The 20,336-nt window shown below is 44.3% G+C and overlaps 1 protein-coding gene across 1 annotated transcript in view; it reads right to left on the bottom strand.

The window, feature by feature from the left end:
* Nucleotides 1–784: 784 nt before the first annotated feature.
* LOC134323557 (rho guanine nucleotide exchange factor 17-like) overlaps nucleotides 785–20,336 on the bottom strand; it is a 109,895-nt gene continuing 90,343 nt past the window's right edge. Inside the window, exons 3-20 of the mRNA XM_063005098.1 lie at nucleotides 20,093–20,275; nucleotides 18,512–18,628; nucleotides 18,195–18,287; nucleotides 17,919–18,095; nucleotides 16,908–16,958; nucleotides 15,489–15,598; nucleotides 12,295–12,380; nucleotides 12,083–12,201; nucleotides 10,563–10,770; nucleotides 9,079–9,340; nucleotides 8,424–8,677; nucleotides 8,079–8,319; nucleotides 7,038–7,124; nucleotides 6,873–6,940; nucleotides 5,515–5,663; nucleotides 4,554–4,728; nucleotides 3,871–4,143; nucleotides 785–3,657 (exon numbers count right to left, since the gene is read on the bottom strand). Coding sequence (XP_062861168.1) covers nucleotides 3,482–3,657; nucleotides 3,871–4,143; nucleotides 4,554–4,728; nucleotides 5,515–5,663; nucleotides 6,873–6,940; nucleotides 7,038–7,124; nucleotides 8,079–8,319; nucleotides 8,424–8,677; nucleotides 9,079–9,340; nucleotides 10,563–10,770; nucleotides 12,083–12,201; nucleotides 12,295–12,380; nucleotides 15,489–15,598; nucleotides 16,908–16,958; nucleotides 17,919–18,095; nucleotides 18,195–18,287; nucleotides 18,512–18,628; nucleotides 20,093–20,275 — 2,829 coding nt within the window. The 3' untranslated portion in view covers nucleotides 785–3,481. The remainder of the gene's footprint in view (nucleotides 3,658–3,870; nucleotides 4,144–4,553; nucleotides 4,729–5,514; nucleotides 5,664–6,872; nucleotides 6,941–7,037; nucleotides 7,125–8,078; nucleotides 8,320–8,423; nucleotides 8,678–9,078; nucleotides 9,341–10,562; nucleotides 10,771–12,082; nucleotides 12,202–12,294; nucleotides 12,381–15,488; nucleotides 15,599–16,907; nucleotides 16,959–17,918; nucleotides 18,096–18,194; nucleotides 18,288–18,511; nucleotides 18,629–20,092; nucleotides 20,276–20,336) is intronic.

Below are 20,336 nucleotides of genomic sequence, written 5' to 3'. Positions count from 1 at the left end.
CTCAGAACTGCAGTGACACTGACATGGTGGTGGTGTGTTAGTGTGTGTTGTGCTGGTATGAGTGGACCAGACACCGCAGCGCTGCTGGAGTTTTTAAATACCGTGTCCACTTACTGTCCACTCTATTAGACAATCCTACCTAGTTGGTCCACCTTGTAGATGTAAAGTCAGAGACGATCGCTCATCTATTGCTGCTGTTTGAGTTGGTCATCTTCTAGACCTTCATCGGTGGTCAGAGGACGCTGCCCACGGGGCGCTGTTGGCTGGATATTTTTGGTTGGTGGACTATTCTCAGTCCAGCAGTGATAGTGAGGTGTTTAAAAACTCCATCAGCGCTGCTGTGTCTGATCCACTCAAACCAGCACAACACACACTAACACACCACCACCATGTCAGTGTCACTGCAGTGCTGAGAATGATCCACCACCCAAATAATACCTACTCTGTAGTGGTCCTGGGAGAGTCCTGACCATTGAAGAACAGCATGAAAGGGGGCTAACAAAGCATGCAAAGAAACAGATGGACTACAGTCAGTAATTGTAGAACTACAAAGTGCTTCTATGTGGTAAGTGGAGCTGATAAAATGGACAGTGAGTGTAGAAACAATGAGGTAGAAATCAATGAAATATCAGCTGTGTGTGTTTTTGTCCAGCTGTGCAATATGACAACACATTACCAGTTTGTTTTAGCCACATCACCCACCCCATAAAACACATTTTTATTGTCTGTGATGTGCACAACGCTGTTGGAACCAAGTTGTACAAAAATAAGATGAACGAGTCACTTTGTAAGGAGGAAAAGAGAAGTCTTTATAAATTAAGTGCTGTAAAACATAAAATCAAAAACATAAATACTGTACACAGTTTTGCCACAACAGCTGTATCGAATGCTCCTGTAAATGACCTAACGGACTCCGGACTCATACGTTTCATACTCAGTTATAACAGAATAACAAGAACAATAAGGTGATCAGGTGTGATTAAGCAGACTGTGATACTGTTGTGTTAGAACACACCTACTGAGAGTCCTTTTCCACTGACAGGGTGCCAGTGCTGGTTCTGGTGCCTAATCAGGATCCACTACATGATGTTAAACCAGACTACTGATGCCAGTGCCCTGGGATTGGGGGACGAACTCAATTTTTGTTAATAACAACAATTCAACCTACTTGAGGCTGCGTTTTGCTAGTGTTCGTACAGCGTAAGAAGCATCCAGTCAGTCGAGAGTGTGCTTTATGTGTGTGGAGCGAGGCCGATTGGAAAGGTCATTTTACAAACCAGAAGTGGTTCAAATTTGACCTGCTTCAATCCTACTGCTCAGCTGACATGATAAGTGCACGAGTGTAGCATCTCAAACCACATACTATGGCACTAAACAGTAGACATAATTAGAACTAGCTAGAATTTGCATTTGCCCCTTTTTTCCCCCCATTCTAGTCATATCCAATTACCCAGTTGTATCTTCTCTACTGCTGCAGACCCCAACCCTGACTGAGCAAACCGTACCTAAGACACACCACCTGTGACACATGCGCAGTACCCAACCGCTTCTTTTCACCTGCATGATGTGGGTTCACACAGGACTCTTCATAATGCACCATCTCTGTGCAGCACCTCGACCAGCCAGCAGAGGTCACTATTGCACCTTCTCAGACACTTCCGATCATGCCTGTGTAGACACCAGGCCGTCCAATAGCAGAGCTTAGATTCATGTGAGCTAGTATAGTTACACACTATGATTCAGATGGAAAATGTGTAGCATCAGTGCTGAGATCTCAAGCTCTCAAATTTGAATCTCAGCTCTGCTATTAGCTGGCAGGGTGCCTGCACATATGCACTATTGGCTGTGTGTCTGTAGGGGGAGGGACAATGACTGCCACAGGGTTCGTTTACGTTTAACGTTTACATTTTTACGTTTACGTTTTTATGTATGCCTTGCTCAAGGGCCCAACAGTGGCAACCCAGCAGTGGTGGGGTTTGAACCAGCGACCTTCTGCTTACTAGTCCAGTACCTTAACCGTTAGGCTACTGTTCTTTGTCACTGGGTCAATGACGACCTCTGATGACTGGTCAAAGTGCCCGTGGGGGGAGGCATGCCATAGGTGCAGTCTCACAGACAGAATGGAAAGTCATGCTATGCTTTTCTATGAGGCGTTTTCTCCTGTAGGCATCTTCAACCAGCCAGCAGAGGTCGCAACTGCAGCAAGAATGAGAAACGCCTTTGACCTCCATCTCTCAGACACGGCCAACTGTGCCTGTTGAACGCTCAGTAGAACCAACAGAACCACAACTCCCGAGCTCCAGATCTCAGCAGTGATGGGCTAGTGCATCAGACCACTGTGCCACCTGAGCACCAGGTTAAATTTTTATTTTATTAAATTTTTAAGTTTTACCAATGCTGTATCCATGTCAGGGTGGCAGTGGTTCTGGCTTTTACAGAATCATCCCGAACAGGGCGCAAATCTATTTCATGGCTTTGGCCATCCCTGCTTCAGACAGAGCCAATCACGTCTGTATGTAGACGCCTACCTGGCCGATAACACTGCCGGGGATTCAAACCCTGTACCACCCGAACGCCTGCCAAGTAAGATATCATTTTGATTGTGTTATGGATTAAATGTTAGCGTTAAACAGGTGGGTTTTAGAAAGTCTGTATTTAAAGCCTATAGCATGATTCTTTCCCCGGATGTGACCTAATAAGATTCATTACATCAACTTCAATGGAATTGGTGCTTGTACTTTTTCAGATGGCAGGACATGCCGATAATAATTAACGTTTCAGCATCCAGAATTAAAGCTCCATTTCTTAGATTGAATGATTTTGCTTTTAAACTGGGAGAAATGTTGCCAGGTTCGACAAAACGGTTCCCACTGGCACTGTGTTAGTGGAAAAGGGTGCAAGATGAGGCGAGTGTGGCTTTAATTTGTGTGTGTGCGTAAATATATATTTATATAATGTAGTCTTGATAGGTACCCTAGCCTTATATTGCACATTGGTTAGGAACAGACGAACTCTCGTGACGCACGTACTTTATACAAATGCTCTTCATTCTTTACGTGATCACAGTGTGACGGAGCAGTAGTCGATCACGCCAAACGTAAACGAGTCCATCATTCATCATCATCATCCGTCCTCCTAGCAGTCCTTGCAACCCTCATTTCATATGTCCATTTTTTTAATCGGAGAATATTTACATCGTCTTTCTCTCTCTAATTCCGTTCTTTAACCAGAGTTCTTTTATCTTCACATCTTCTCCACAGTTGTTTCACGCTACAAGCACAAAAAAACACCACAAGCAGCGCGAGATTCACTTCATACACCACGGGACAGAGTACGACTTGATAACACGACGGAACGAGGAATACGTTACGGACGACCCTTCCGTTTCTCATGCACAGAGATGCAGTGTTCAGCCGCTCCGGCAGCGCGGGGGCGGAGCTTCTTTTGAGGTGAGGGCGTGGTACAGACTGAGTAGAGAAGCTCAGACGCGCCACAGGAGCAGGTGGTTGGTACTGTCATCTCGTCCCACCGTCTCACTGCTGCTGTTGAGGCGGAAGTCCTCGTAGCCGTCGCCTCCGCTGATCACCAGCACGGTGGATTTTCCAGAGAGGGGGGCGGAGGAACGCCGCTGTCGCACCCCTCCGTCAGCAGGCGGCTCTGAGAGCGAGACAAACACAGAGACCATGATTAAAGAGAGCCGGGTCATGCGCTACAAAATCAAAAAGGGACCCATAGGGACCGGATGATGTTTGAGGTGGACCAGTCTTGGCACTGCAGTGACACTAACATGATGACATGGAAATGTTTGTTGTTTTGGATGAATAGCAAGTGCAGGAGTGTTGTTGGGATTTTAAACCCCTCTGAACTCACCTGTCTCTGTCTGTGAAGGGAACTGGATGTCGAACCCCTCAGGGAGTTCGATAGACGTGAGGAATCGGACGTGGCCGGTGTGTCCGTGAGCGGAGCCGGTGGGGACGAGGGGTGTCCGCAGAGCCCCCGGGCCTATAGTGGAGGTGACGGGTGGGACTGGCAGAGTAAGAACCACTCCTGCACTCGTCCCGATCCACAACACATCCCTACAGGCCAGCAGAGCCGTGATCCGGAGACACGCTGCCTTGTGCTGACGGATGATAGCATCTGAACCTGAGGGACAGAGAAACATCATGAAGCCACAATATATGGACAAAAGTATTTGGACACCTGACCAGCGGAGATTGCTGGATGTCCTGTTTCAACAATAAATGGTATTGAAGTAGATCTTTTTAGCTTAAACAGCCACCACTTTTCTAAGAAGGCTTTTCATGACTTTTGAAGTAGGTCTGTAGGAATTTGTACCCATTTAATTCAAAAGAGCATTTGTATGGCTCTCGAATCTCAGATGTGCTATTGACCGGCTGATCTCAAGCACGGACACATGATTGGCTGTATGTCCGTACAAGGGGAGGGACAACGATCAAGCAGGGGTTCCTCATCACAAGGGTACCAATAATTTTGGAGTTGATGGTACTCAGTTGTTGGATCAATGTACAAGTTCTTCATTTTGTTTTAATTACCTGCAAGCATCTTGTGTACAGCAGGTGCTACGTCGACCTCGGCGATGCTCTCGTAGGTGGTGGAGTGGTAGAGTCGGACCTGCGCGCTGCCCTGTAGTGCCAGCCACACCCCCTGCCCATAGCTCACCATGCAGGTCACACAACGCCCGCTGTCCTGACCCACTGTAAATGAGTGCTGCAAACACACAAATCAAACACCATCACGTGAGCACACCAATGAAAACACACAGCGGAACCCAGTCGAAATCAAGCATAATATTAAATACACTATAGAAGGCCAAGAATATGTGGACATCCCTATGAACACATTTACTTTTTTGGCATTTAGCAGACGCTCTTATCCAGAGCGACTTACAGAAATGCTTCCATACAAATGAATAAATGATATGGTTCTAATTTTGTATCAACAGTTTGAGGAAGGGTGACTATGCCCTGGGGTTTGGCACGTCTGATGTGGAGGAAAATTACTGCAAGCCAGGCCTTCATCCAACATTAATGCCTCACAATAACTGAATGGGCACGAATTCCCACAGACACAATCTAAAACCTTCTAAACAATCTAAAGTCTCAAAGAAAAATTACTTACATTTGTTGCTTTTAGTAGACTTTTATCCAAAGTAACTTACAATTATGATTAAGTACAGTTTGAGCAACTGCAGGTTAACGACTTTGCTTAAGGGCCCAACAGTATCAGCTTGGTGGTGATGCGGCTTAAACCGGCATTCTTCTGATTACTAGTTCAGTACCTTAAACTGTGAGCTACATCCACCCCTATCAGAGGCTGTTACAGTTATATGAATGCTTATGGAATGTAGTGCCTAGCAAACATGGTCAGGTGTCCACATACTTTTGATTCTATATTGTAACTTTAAACAAGCATTTACAGTAGACCACAACAGATTAGTTTAGTTCTCAGCCAACTGGGGTCGCTATGATGCAGTCCCATTTCGGTTTCACTCACCTCTTGTGTTAATGTGCTGGTATTGATGATGAGAATCCGGTTCTGACAGCCGCACCATAGTTTACCAGCTACTGGAACCATCTTTGTGACGGGGCCGCTAGGAGAACCCAGACACAAAGTCTGAGAACTTTGAGGATCCCAGAAACTTCCTGAATGTGTGAGAAGAAAAATGTACATAGAGGTTACTCTATTTTAATAGCATTTGTTTTTAAAATGGGTTGTTCAACATGCTCATAATCAGGTGTCCAAATATTTTTGGATATGTAATGTATGAAGAACTCGACAGATCTGACTGGATAACAGAAAAACAATGTGATTTTTGGTGTCATCTGGTGGTGGAGGGTAGAATTGCATGTACCTGTGTTTTTTTTTTTTTTCCCAACCTTCACTGTTTGACTGCAAGTATCTTTTTTCTTTCCAATTTAGATGTTTCCAATTCCCATTTACACTTGCAACATCCACTGCATGCATGACACCTATGCAGGCAAATACATACCCCTCAAATTTATTTACCCCTTTTCTCCCAATTTAGCATAGCCAATTAGTCTTCCACTGCTGGAGACCCTGGAGTCCCCACATACCCCTTCTTCCACCGACGCGGCACGGAGCCCGTTCCGGTTCCCGAACTTGATTTTGAACCGGTTCCGCGTGTTTCCACCGGAAAAGAGGTTCCAGACAGTGAACTAGCGGGCCAATCTGGCACCACAGAATACTTGGTTTTTCAGCCCGAACCGTGACGTCCATCAGTGGGCGTGTCATGTTGTACAGCATAGCGCGTTCGACAGAACGAAACACGCTTAATGTGAAAAATAAAGCATGAAGCTTTTTCAACAATTTTGTCTGCTGCAGGAGCTGCCGATTGTGCCTGCTAGGGGGTGCCCAGCTGACCGGTAGCAGAACTGAAATTCAAACTCAGAATACCAGCACTGGTGTGCTAGTGGAGTCTCCCGCTGTGGCACCTGGGCACCACATGCCTCCTCTGACCTGTATATACCCAGTATATTCTGTATACTGCATATTATTCCCTGTAGTAGTATGAAGTATAGTATTGAAAAGCAGACCATTTTACGGGGCACACAAATGTATGAAGGTTCTGCCCGCTTTTTTATAGCATGTTAAAGCTGGCCGAGTTGCATTATAGAATGCAGTACCCCTCGAAGATAGCTCTGGTCATGTACTTGACATTTTGGCCGGGGTAGTACGTCATCCAGCTATCTTTGGTGTACTGGAAAAATCATTTTGCTTGCATACTGTGTACTGCATACTGATTTGGGGCCCCATCAGTATGCAAACAGTATGTAGTAAAGTATTTCTAACGCAGAAAAAAAAAGTAGCAGCGAGATGTTGTGAGTGTGTACCTGCTTCTCTTTGGTAAACAATCACTTCACCATTAGTGAGGGACACGAACACTTTGTTGTCGAGATACCTGAAGAAAACACATAGAGAAAAAACAACATGACGTCATGTTAAGCTGCTGAAGAACAAAAGCAACTCTCAACATGATACGAGCGCAGGATTCTTACAGGATGCACAAGATGGAGGCCGAGTGCTGCATCTTCATACTGTTCTTCCTGTTCCTGATGTTATCTGACGACTGGTAGACGTGGATACTGTAAAACACAACCAACAGTAAGCAGGAGTTTCACCACACTGTTCTATTAATTACACCATATGGATAAAAGTATTGGGACACCCTTTATAATAACTGAATTAATGTGTTTCAGCCACAACAATTGCTAACAGGTGTAATAAATTAATTATATGGACAGGATGCCAATCCATCACAGGGTCTCAGCCATCCCCCTCTTAGATATAGCCAATTATGTCTATGTGTAGACACCCAGCCTGCCGATAGCACTGCTGCACCACCCGAGCGCCCCTGCAGATATTGTCATATATTTATTTAGCAACAGGACAAAAACAACTGCTGTGATCATAAAAAAACTGGCAATCGACTACATGTGCAATCCATAAAAGCTCCCAAAACAAATGTAGTGGTCCAGCAATCAGAAAGTGGCTGGTTCAAGCCCCACCACTGCCACATTGCCAATTGTGTGCCCTTAAACAAGGACACGAAAAGCTTTGAGGGACTAAGAAATCAGTCCTTAAGCACATAATTAAAGCTCATTCCCAAGTCAGACAGAATAAAGGTGCGAGTGGGTGTGTTTGGGTGTGTGTGAGAGAAAGTGAATGGTAATTAGGGACATGTCTGTACAGGAAATAATGAGAGAGGATGAGGGGTGAAGGTGATGGGAGGGTGGAGGTGAATCAGGTCAAGGTTGTTTAAACAGGACAGTCGAGGACAGCCGCACACCAGCACCCGCCTCCTCCGACAAGCTTTCCCCACCCACACGCTGGCCAAGGACACACCCAGACAGGGTGCCAGACTGTCACATAGGAAATGCCAAAATGTTGAAGAACCCCAAACCTGGAGACAATTTAAAGCAGCCAATGCACCTTCTGTCATGTAAACAGTGGGAGAACCCAGAGGTAAGGACCAAACCTGGATCCTCAGGACAAACGCTGCTGTGGCACCCACGCTACCCTCTGAAGCAGTTACCCACCATCCATCCTCTGTGCCGAGCCACACCGAGCTCTGATGGGCCTCGGGGTCGATGCTCAGCAGGTCCTCCAGGCTGGCACGTGTGAAGGAGCCTCGGCTGGATCTACGCATGGCACGTCCATCCATTGGGCTCTCCACACTGAGCCTCTGCTGCCCAAACCCACTGGGCACAGAGAACTCCTGTTCCTCTTCTGAACTGGTGGTCTCGGTTGCCATGTCCTTACAGCCCGCTTTTTCATCGTCTGCACCGGAGCCAAAAAAAAAAAAAGAAAAGAAAACAACCGAGTTAAAGCTGTAGTAGTAGAAGATGTGGAAGAAGCAGAAGTGGTAGAAGAGTGGGACTCACTGCCGTAGCTGGATGAGATGGTGGAGTGGGACGCCTGGCTCTGCAGTGTGGAGGAAGGGCTCGGGGAGTCTTCATCGTCAGAGTCGTCGCTCTCAAAGGGACCCAGGTCGGGTGCTGAAGGTGCGGGGGGTTCGCTGAGTTCTGGAGAGGAGCGAGAGATGGAGATGTGGAGCTGGGGCTGGACAGAGGCCGCATGGGGAGATTCGGATTCAGGAGGGGCTGTGGGGGCAGAGTGTTTCGAGTCCACACGCTCTCTGAAATAAAAAAAGGCCTTGTTTACAAAACAAACTTATTCATTTCTAAGCATTTATTCAAGCAAATCAATCATGTATAAATGATAGACTGTGTCAAGAATATGTGGACACGCCTCCTTATTACTGAGTATAAAATAATTATGTGTTTTTAACTTTCAGCGTGACTGGCCACCTTAACACAAACCGAGGACGTGGTTTGTTGTGTTTGGTGTAAATGAACTTTAACATCACTAAAAACATGCATATTATGCAAATGAGCTAAAAATCTAAATGGGCGGAGCTATATGGTTCTTGAGGCTTGGACCTCGGAAGTGCAACCGTCAGGCCAAGCAGGCTGAACCTGAGCTGAGCTTGGACTCCTAAAAACTGCAGTGCATGCTGGTAGATGTATGCAGACGAACCTGTTTTTGAGTCCAGGTACGGCGGCGATGCAGATGATGCGTGCCGAGCAGACGGCGATGCAGGCCTCCACCGTGGGTTCAGCTCTGATACTCAGAACACACACCTGTCCGACATAGCCATCGCTGTTACACACCCACACCTCACACACGTTCTCCACGCTGCTGTGGCTGGGCGACGCACACGAGAACTGCATCCCACTGCGAGTCTTCATGATGGGAATCGCTTTCAGGAACTCGGGATCCCACTCGTCCTTATTCATCGCTGTAGAGAACAGAAAGAAAGATGTCAAACAACGTGGAGAAAAAGCGCTACGTATTCTGTATGACTCAGGTTCTACAGTTCTACTGTATTCATACAGTCAGATGACGACACTTCATACACACAAACAGGTGTGGCACAGCAGGGTATTCCGCTAGCACACCAGCACTGAGATACTGAACTCTACGAGTTTAAATCTCAGCTCTGCTACAAGTCACAAAATTGGTTACTGGTCTGCTGGACTAAGATGTTGGCAGGGTCTTCAACGACCCTGGTTAGTAGCTGAGGCGCCTGTACAGTAGTGGAGGGGGTTAGTGCGTGACTCTCCATGCGTGAGACTCAAATCCACCGAAGTATGGGCAAACAAGTAGTGGTCAAAGGACTGCACACTCATCGGAGGGAGTGTTTGTCAAATGAATATGCCCTTCACAGGCACAATCAGGGTCCCCAGCAGTGGAAGACTAACTGGCTTTGCTAAATTTGGAGAAAAAGGAAGAAAATGCATAAATAAAATAGGAAAATAATAATAATGAATTAATAAATAAATAAAAAAACACTGGTCCAGAAGTTTAGTCATACAAATGGAGACAAAAATGAGACCGGAGTTGTTGGTGCCAGACAGGCTGGTCTGATCATGTTAGAAATTGCTGTTCTGAGATTTTAATAAGCAATGTTCCAAAAAACATATACCAAATTGTATAAAAAACAACAAAAAAACATCCAGTGAGTGGCAGTTCTGTAAGTGAAAACACCTTGGCGAAACTGACACCCAGTTTTCTCGGTGGAACCGGACCTGTTGCAACCCTGGCCGGGATGAAGCATTGATAAAAATGAAATAAAGATGGTAGTGGTAGTGGTGTAATGTTTTCTTGGCACACATTGCACCCCTTGATACCAGTCTAGCATGGTTTGAATGCCACAGCCTATCAGAGGTTTGTTTTGACCCTGTGCATCCCTTTAAGGCCACGACTGACCACCGTATAAGAAAGATGACCTGTGTTGCAAAGCACAAGTCATCTAGTATACAGTGTACTTTACAAAGGGTAAATTAGACAGTAAAAATGAATTCATAATTTGTATCTGATGTACTGCAGTATCAACAGCAGAACCAAACGTTTCTATCATCAGCAAGACCACATCATGACGTGGTCCTGCACTAGTCATGAACTATGATGTGCACCCTGTAGATATCAGGATTAGATAAATCCAGAGTGTGTGTAATTACCCAGCTTTTTTTTAGCCTCTTCGAACGCCTGCTCGAAGTTGCTGCGAGCGTCCGGACTGCTGAACTCGAAGACGAAGGTGCTATCGGCCGACGCCGTGCTCAGCTCCAGCTTGGTGGGCAGGAAGGTCATGCTGAATGCCAGGGATTGTTTCTCTGCTAATTCTCTGTGCACCGATGCCATCAGGTCCTTAATCACGTCATCCAGACTCTGAGAAGAGGAGAAGGTCATGAGATCTACATGCTTATTAATAATTTAAGAGCCTTTCATCTTCAATCGGTACGGCACCCACATTTCTCTCACATGGCACAACCGCGAGAGCTGTGAATCTAACGTTAAAACTGAAGCTCCACCCACATTCACATTTTCTGATTTACTTGTGGATTCATCACCTAATTTCTGAGTTCAGGTGTTTTAGCCACACCCACTGCTAACAAGTACAGGCCTCCAATTCTGTGGGAATGACCCTTGTGTTACAGTGTTCAAAGCTTAGTTTGTTAAGACCTGGTGTTCAGGACCTCCAGTGCCCTGCACAGAACCCTGACTTTAACAGTATCCCAACACCTTTGGGATGAATTGGAACATCAATAGTGAATTTACAGAAAGACCGCTGTGCCCCTGTGTTCAAAGCAAGGTCCATTAAGACCCGGTCTAATGAATTTGGTGTTCAGGACCTCCAGTAGCCTGCACAGAACTCTGACTTTAACCATTTCCCAACACCTTTGGGATGAATTGGAACGCCAATGGTGAATTTACGGAAATACCCTTGTGCTTCTAAGTTCAAAGCAAGGTCCGTTAAGACCCGGTATGATGAGTCTGGTGTTCAGGATCTCCAGTGGTCTGCACAGAACTCTGACTTTAACAGTATCCCAACACTTTTAGGATAAATTGGAACGTCAGTGGTGAGTTTACGGAAAGACCCTTGTGTTCCTGTGCTCAAAGCAAGGTCCATTAAAACATGGTCTGGTTTGGTATTTGGTATTCAGGACCTGAACAGAGGTCTGCAATGAACCATGACTTTAACTGGATCCCAACACTTGTGGGATGAAATGGAACGTCAACGGTGAGCCAGGCGTTCTCCATGCATGATGGTGCCTAACCTTAAAAATTCAGATGAACACACATTCATACACACACAATATAAAATCTATGCCCCCGTGTCCTTCACTATCTCATTATATTGTGCCTGAGCGGTTAGGCTAGTGGTTAAGGTACTGGACTAGTCAGCAGAAGGTTGCTGGTTCAAGCCCCACCACTGCCCGGTTGCCTCTCAATTGCTTAGAACGCATACTGTAAGTTGCTTTGGATAAATGCGTGTGCTAAATATCGAAAATGTAAATGAGCGCCTGGCCCATGCCGGTAGCATAGCTGAGATTCAAACTTAAACTTAAGCCTAAACTTTCTGCAGTGGTGGACTAATGTCCAACCAGCCAATCAGAGACCAGGATTCTCCGTTACCTAAAGCCCATAAAAGTGGTGTGTGTGTGTGTGTGTGTGTGTGTGTGTGTGTGTGTTGACTAACCTGGTGAGGAAAGCTGAGCGTCTCGGACAGTTTGCTGATTTGGCCGAGCGTACTGAGATCCTCGTCCAGGCGGCTGATGGTTTTCTGGATCGTATCTCTGTTTGCTGCCTGATTGGAACCTGCAGAAATTTTAACAAATAATATATAAAAAAAACCTCAAACTCCCATGATTCCTCATCTCATCCAGCCAAACAAACAGAACAAATTCTTACCTTTCACGAGGTCAACATCCTCCAGCGGCAGTTTCCACAGGAATTTATATTTACTGGAGGTGTCGATCACACTAGCAGCAGTATAACTGAAAACAAATCACATCAACACAAATCACATCAGTTTTTATATATACGAATTCAGCCAAAAGTATGCGGACACCTGAACATGAGCTTGTTAGATACCCAATTCCAAAACCCTGCTTCAACACCCTTAACATTTCTGAGAAAAGTTTATATAAACAGACAAGTGTGTCTGCTGGAATTTGTGCTTATTCAGTCAAATTCAAATTTGAAAGGTCCGGCACAGATGGCGCACAATCAACATTCTAATTCATCCCAGAGGTGCTCAGTGACTTGCTCAATGCCCTGACCTCAACCCAACTGGAATTCTTCTACAGCAAACTCACCTGAATGAAAGCGGACTCCAAACTGTCACCTTATGCTGAGAGGAAATACACTATATTGCCAAAAGTATTCACTCACCCATCCAAATCATTGAATTCAGGTGTTCCAATCACTTCCGTGGCCACAGGGGTATAAAACCAAGCACCTCGGCATGCAGACTGCTTCTACAAACAGTGAATTCCAGCATAGTGCACAGAGGTCGCCAACTTTCTGCAGAGTCAATCGCTACAGACCTCCAAACTTCATGTGGCCTTCAGATTAGCTCAAGAACAGTGTGTAGAGAGCTTCATGGAATGGGTTTCCATGGCCGAGCAGCTACATCCAAGCCTTACATCACCAAGTGCAATGCAAAGCGTCGGATGCAGTGGTGTAAAGCACGCCGCCAGATGGACTCTAGAGCAGTGGAGACGTGTTCTCTGGAGTGATGAATCACGCTTCTCTGTCTGGCAATCCGATGGACGAGTCTGGGTTTGGCGGTTGCCAGGAGAACGGTACTTGTCTGACTGCATTGTGCCGAGTGTAAAGTTCGGATGGTCAGATCTAATCCAAGATCCATCAAAAAACCTAGGTCTGCCTTTAAACACAAGCTGCTGGAATACAGGAGTCACTATCCACAGTCAAGCAAGCTTTACCCTGACCTGAAATCAGCACCTTAAAGCTCGACTCACATTTGTTGTTGATCACATGGACAAAAAAGATCCCATGGCAACGTAAAGCTCACTTAACTGTTTTCCAGCAGCTTCTAATTTAAGGCAGAGCTTTAATTTGGCTCTTGGCTTACATCTGACTAACTGAATAAATTTTCTCTCAGCAAAATTTGACGTTTGGGTTTATTTTTTTCTTTTCAATCTTTGCCAGGGATCAAAATTCATATTTTTTTTAGTTGGTGCAGTCAAACTAGCCCTGTGTGTCACTATCTGCAGTCAATCAATCAGTAATGATGTATTAGAAGACCATGTTCACATAATAAAACATTTTCCACAAGCAAATGAATCATATTGTTGCTGTATGTGTATTTTTTTGCATGTTCTCCCTTTTTCTCCTGATTTTTAGCGCGTCCGATTCTTACCCAATTGCATTATGCTTCCTCTCTACTGGTGCTGACCCCCGCCCCTGATTGAGGAGAGCTAACTGACACATGTCCCCTCCGATACGTGAGCAGTAGCCGACTGCATTTTTTCACCTGAACCAGCCGAGTTCATATGCGAATCAGCCCTGTGCATGGAGAGCCACGCCCTGATCAGCATTATTTCTCAACTCTGTGCAGACACCATCAACCAGCCAGCAGAGGTCGTAATTGCATCAGTTATGAGGTCCCTCTCTGGCTACCTAACCCTACATGAACAACAGCCAAACATTGTTCATATAGCCGCCCAGCCCAGCCGGATGGCAGAGCTGAGATTTGATACGATGTATTCGAAATCCCAGCTCTGGTGTGCTAGCGTGATTTACTGCTGCGCCACCTGAGCCGCTGTATGTGTATTTTTAATGCAGCAGATTTTGTCACAAGTCAAATTTGTAAATGTTTTTGTGCTCCAAGTTGCAGAGATAATTAAAATCCCAAGATGTGACGAACATCAGATTGCTCCAGTGTAGAAAGACCTCCTTCTTCCAATGTCTCTGTCATTACGAGAGTAACTATTAGTGCTATTGGTGGATTAGAAAGAGAAGAAACTGGGTAGATCAACAAATGGGCTACAAGTTACTAAAAACATAAAAATAACCCCCAAATCCTGTCATTCTGATAATGTGTTTAAAATCTGCCACTTAAGTCACGATTCACCCAAAAACAACTGTTCAATGTTTATGCAGTGGATGTTGTTTTGCAATCTGCCCGTTAGGGTGCAGCACAAGCACGTAAATTTAGTTGACATAACAATCCAGTTCTAGTTTAGTTCTACATAACAATCCAACTTCTGCATCAGTGTCTGATTACTGCTCTCTGATCTCTTAGTCTGATCTCTTCTCACCATCCAAAACATGCAGAAGGTGAATTGGCTGCTCCAAATCAATCCTAGGTGAGAGTGAGTGAGCACATTTACATTTATGATATTTAGCAGTTGCTTTTATCTAAAGTGACACAATCCAGGCAACTGATGGTTTAGTGCCTTGCTCATGGGTCCAACAGTGGCAACCTGCCAATGATAGTCTGAACAAGCAACCTTCTGATTACTAGTCCAGTACCTTCACCACTGAGCTACTTTAGATGAGCGTGGACTGGCACCGTGTCCAGGATGTTCCTGGCTTGCACTTTCTGTTGCCGCCGTGACCCTAATTGCAGTAAATGTTCAGTTTTTTTGGTACCAGTTTGGTTTTTGGTGAAATTGTAGAAAATGAAACTTTCCTCTCAATCTGGTCGTATATAATTACTCGATCATAATTCGCCTCTACTGCTGCTGACCTTTCACTGCTGACCAAGGGGGTCGCAACTCTCACACACCCACTTCAACTTGTGTGCAGTCTGTTCACCTGCACAAGGCGTGTTCATATTGGAATCCGTTTCATGCACGCAGAGTCATGCATCAATCTCTATAATCCCCTGACTCATTGTGCAGGAACCATCAACCATACAGCAGATGTTGTGACACAGAAAAACAGCCTCTGAGTAAGCGCCCGGCCGGCTGATAGCAGAGCTGAGATTCAAACTCAAGAGCTCGCAATCTCAGCACTGGTGGGCTAGAGTCTTTTACCGATGTGCCACCTGCACGCCATGAAACACTCTATTTGTAGTAACTGCTATGACTGCTGTTTAAACTTTAGGACATCATGTTTGGTTTTGAGTCACTTACAGACTCATGGAGCTCCGACGTAAAGATCCAGATTTCCTCTTCAGCGTGGTACAGATGAGCAGATCACTGAACAGGAACAGAGAACGATCCTTCTTCCCTCCGACTGACTTCTACATTCACACACACATACATACAGATGGAGTGAGTGTTGAATCTGGGGGTCACTTATTGAACGAGTCATTTTAGTAGCTAAACAAATCGTCATGCCAACGTTTTCAAAAGAAAAATAATAATAATTAAAATAACATTTATGATGAAAAGGGCAAAAATGCTGGACTGACTGTTACTGGGTCTAGATTATGCAGAGGAACTAAACTCCCAAGAATCAAAGTGGCATCATAAACTAAGAATCATTTATCAGTAAAAATGCTGACATAAAATAGTTAAACTTTTTTAATTGTTGGATTCAACACGTGTGCAGTACCAACTGCATCTTTTCACCTGCACTAGGCGAGTTCATATGCGAATCAGCCTTGTGCATGGAGAGCCACACCCTGATCAGCATTATTCCCCAACTCTGCGCAGGTGCCATCAATCAGCCAGCAGAGGTCGTAATTGCACCAGTTATGAGGAACCCTTGTCCGGCTCATCCCACCCTGAACAAGAGCCAATCGTTGATCATGTAGCCGCCCAGCCCGGCCGGATGGCAGAGCTGAGATTCGACACGTTTTTGAAATCCCAGCTCTGGTGTGCTAGCGTATTTCACAGCTGCGCCATTTATTAATTTTTAAATCTTCTATTTATTTGTTTTTCCCCTATTTCACCCAATGAAGTCGTGTCCAATTCGAGCTTATCTCTCTCTCTCTCGCAACACTACTGCCACCAACATCTCAGATCAAGGAGGGCAGAGGTTGTCATGCAGGCAGCTGCCAATCACTCCTTTTCACCCAATAAGGGCGTGGTCTCAGCAGTCTCTGGTCTCAACCCTACCCAACCCCTTGAAGCCGCCTTGAAACGGTCAGCAGAGGTCATAATTGTTTCAGCAACTAGAATTTCTGTTCGGCCACTGTCCATCCCCCTAGAGACACACAGCCAATCATGTATCTGTGTAGGAGCCTGACCGGCAGACAGCAGAGCTCAAGATCACAGCACTGGTGGGCTAGTGTGTTTTACTGCTGTGCCACGCGAGGACTTGATATTTTTGCTATTAACATTTACATTTTTGGCATTTAGCAGACATCTTTATCCAAAGCGACTTACATTACAAATACAGTATACAGTCTGAGTAATTGTAAATTAAGGGCCTTGCTCAAGGGCCCAACAGTAGCAACCTGGCAGTGATGGGGCTTGAACCACCAACCTTCTGATTACTAGTCCAGTACCTTAACCACTGGGCTACAGCTTACCATTATTAAAAATGAAAAGCTTGTGTTTTACATAGATTTTATCCTAAACGTTTATTTTCTCATTGGTTCTTACCGCCTCCATCACCATTTCCTGTCGCAGGAACTTCCTCTGAGGGTTCAGGATCTGAAAAAAAAGAAATGACATTATGAGTACAGTTTGTGCCCTTTTCTGCCAGAACAGTATTTCTGTGAAGGCTTTAAACAAGAAGCTGCAGTGTGCCTGTGGGGATTTCTGACCATTCAGTTAAAACAACATTGTGCCCTGTTTATACAGGCAGAAATACATCACATGACTATCACTGTATATTTGAATCTCACAGAACTACTTTACACCAATGGTTAGCATCAACAATCCTGTACCTGTTTCACCTTGGTTTTCCAATCTAGTCTAGTCATATCCAATTCCCTACAATTCCTCAAGCAAACAAGCATTCAACATATGTTGTGAACTTTCTGTGGACTATGTACATTTTTACTGTAATGCAATGCGTTTAGAGTGTGGAGAGGGGGGCATGAATATAACACCAAAAGTATTTGGACACCTGACCTGCCTCATTTCAAAACCAAGTGTGACCTCTATGTGATCTTCTTAGTTCAACAACTGAGAAGGCTTCTCACAAGACTTAGACTGTGGGAATTTGTGCCCATTCAGTCAAAAGAGCACTCGTATGGCTGAGCACTGACGTTGGTCAAGAAAGTCTCAGTTGATGTTCCGGTTCATTCCTGAGCTGGTCAGGGTTAATTGGGGCTGAGGTCAGGGCTCTGTGCAGGACACTGGAGTTCCTTTAAATCAAGCTTTGGTTCATGTGTTTATAGAGCTTGATTTGTGCACAGGGGGACAGTCCTGCAACAACAGTAAAGGACCTTCTCTAAACTGTTGCTGCAAAGTAGGATGCATATCATTACTTTCATATAATTGATTTATTACACCCGTTAGTAATTATTGTGGCTGCAACACATGAACTCGGTAATTAAAAGGGGTGTCCCAATACTTTTCACTGGTCAAAAAAAAGAGCCCTGGGGTACATCCACATATCTACTAGTAAGCCACTTTAGCCACATTTTTCCTTTAATGTGTCCTTACATGTTCCACTCCCTCTATGTGAGCCTCGATCTCCTGCATGACCCTCGTCTCCCGCTCCACCTCCTCAGCGTTACGGCGTCCCTTGTTAATCCTCTCAGCCAATCGCTTTATGTTCTTCTGAGCATCCAGCAGGTACTGGTGGTCTGGGTGATCTTCTGAAGTGTGTTTCAGCAGATCCTGATGCGCACACACACACACAGTATTAGCACAATATTTTACATAGAACAGTTCTATCATAATATTTGGGCTGCAGAAACCAAGCTGGTTCATACTGACTTTGACTATGAGCTCGTAGCGAGGGATTCTCTGTACAGGTTTGATCATCAGATCTCCCAGAGCCTGTTTCTCTTTATTCTCCCTCATACTTTGCTGAAAGACAGAAAGAAATGCAAGTTTAACCATTTACATTTCATTACAGCTTGAGAAAAGCAATTTTTACTAGAGAAAATATCAACACCCTGACACTTTCTGGCAAAAAGTCATTATCTGTAATGATTAGGGCCCTAGTAAATTAACAGCAAAATGTGCTTAATTTCACAGACCTTGTTTATCAAAAGCCATCACAAGCACAAACAGACATGCTGAGCAAATACCTCCAAAAACTTCATGAAAGCAGGCTTGGCTTCCTTGGCGACCCTCACTGCGTCTTTAGCGTTCAGGAAGTTATCGATGTATGCTGAGTAAATGTTAGCCAGCACTTCCTTGGAGAACTAGGAGAACAAAAACAGTCGTGAGACACAGCTTACTGACTAAATCAGATCTAGATCTCGGCACTTAAACTTCAAATAGTGACTAAATAGCACCTAATGCTTCTTGGTACGGGCACACACACTAGTGTACGCCTGAGTCATACTCTTTTTCCTCAGCCTTTGTCCCGTTCGGTTGCGGGGTCAGCTCTCGGCGGTTCATGATCTGCATTGATTTGGCACAATTTTTACGCCGGATGCCCTTCCTGACACAACCCTCCCTATTTTATCCGAGCTTTAGACTGGCACTACAATGCACTGGTTTGTACATCTAGCATCTAGGTATCTATAGGACAATTCAGTGTTTCCAATTAGCCTGGTGGCATGTTTTTGGACTGTGGGAGGGCCCTACGCCTGAGTCATACAGAATAATTAAAAGCAGTTTTTAATGTGTGGTTTCAGTTCTTCTACAAGATTTACCTGTCCGACATTGTACAATAAGTTGTGAAAACACCGTCATGTCACTTCACATCAATAATCACAAAAACACATGTTTGCATAATGGTGGCAATGATCTGTCTAAAGACACTATATAAATGGGACATGAGCTTGTTGGACATCATATTTAAAAACCACATGCATTTATATTAAATTGCTCTCTCTTTTATTTGTTCCTTTATTATCATCCACTCTTCTGGGAACCAAGACTTTCCACAAGATTGTGTCTGTCAGAATTTGTGCCCATTAAGTCAATGAGACTGTATCGTCAGGCAGTGATGATGGAAAAGAAGTCCTAGCTCACAATCCTAATTTAATTCATCTTAAAAGCTGGTTTGAGACCAGGGCTCTGTGTCGACAGGAGCTCCTTTGCAAACAACTAGTCAGCAGTCAAGGTACTAGACTGGTAATCAGAAGGTTGCTGGTTCGAGCCATACATCTGCAAAGTTGTCATTGTTGGGCCCTTGAACAAGGCCTTAAATTGTTTAGATTGTATTCAACACAATTGTAAGTCATAGTGAATAAAAGCATCCGCTAAATACTGTGGATGTGTTTGTGTAATACAGGCAGCTTACAATGTGATCACTGATGTTTTCATACCAAAACAGGGACGAGCAGCAATTTTACCCCAAAAAATAATGATAATAACAATAATAAAACAGAAATATATAATATAAATAATAATAATAAAATATAAAATGATAATAAAAATAATAATAATAATAAAATATAAAATGATAATAAAAATTAATAATAATAAAAAAAAAAAAAAAAAAAATAATAATAATAATAATAATAAATATAAAATAATAATAATAATGAAAACAATAATAACAAAAATAATATAATAGTAGTAAATAAAAAAAAAAAAAATCAGCATTGTCAAAAAAATCAATTTGGTCTGGAATTAATTAGAGAAAATAAAGTTAATCCCTTTATCAAAATTAAAACAAAGTTGAAATCCTTGTAAAGCAGGCATGCCATTCTCACCGACTGGACGAGCAGGTCTCCGACGGTCTGGCGCTCGTGCCAGTCATTGACACAGATGATCACTTGCTCGAGGAAGAGCTCATGATGCTCCAGGATCTCTGGAATCTGGTAGAACATCTCGTCCACCAGAGACGGATCACAGAGCGGAGAGATTTCAGGCTGCTTCAGGGGCTTCATGTAGCTCTGCAAAAACAAACGTTCAACCTCAGTAACCACAGTTAGCACAAAAAACGTATTAGCGTTA

This window comes from Trichomycterus rosablanca, chromosome 11, assembly GCF_030014385.1.
Source record: "Trichomycterus rosablanca isolate fTriRos1 chromosome 11, fTriRos1.hap1, whole genome shotgun sequence".
Classification (NCBI taxonomy): domain Eukaryota; kingdom Metazoa; phylum Chordata; class Actinopteri; order Siluriformes; family Trichomycteridae; genus Trichomycterus; species Trichomycterus rosablanca.
The sequence above is the reverse complement of the archived record's forward strand: the minus strand, read 5'-3'. Positions and strand labels throughout refer to the sequence as shown.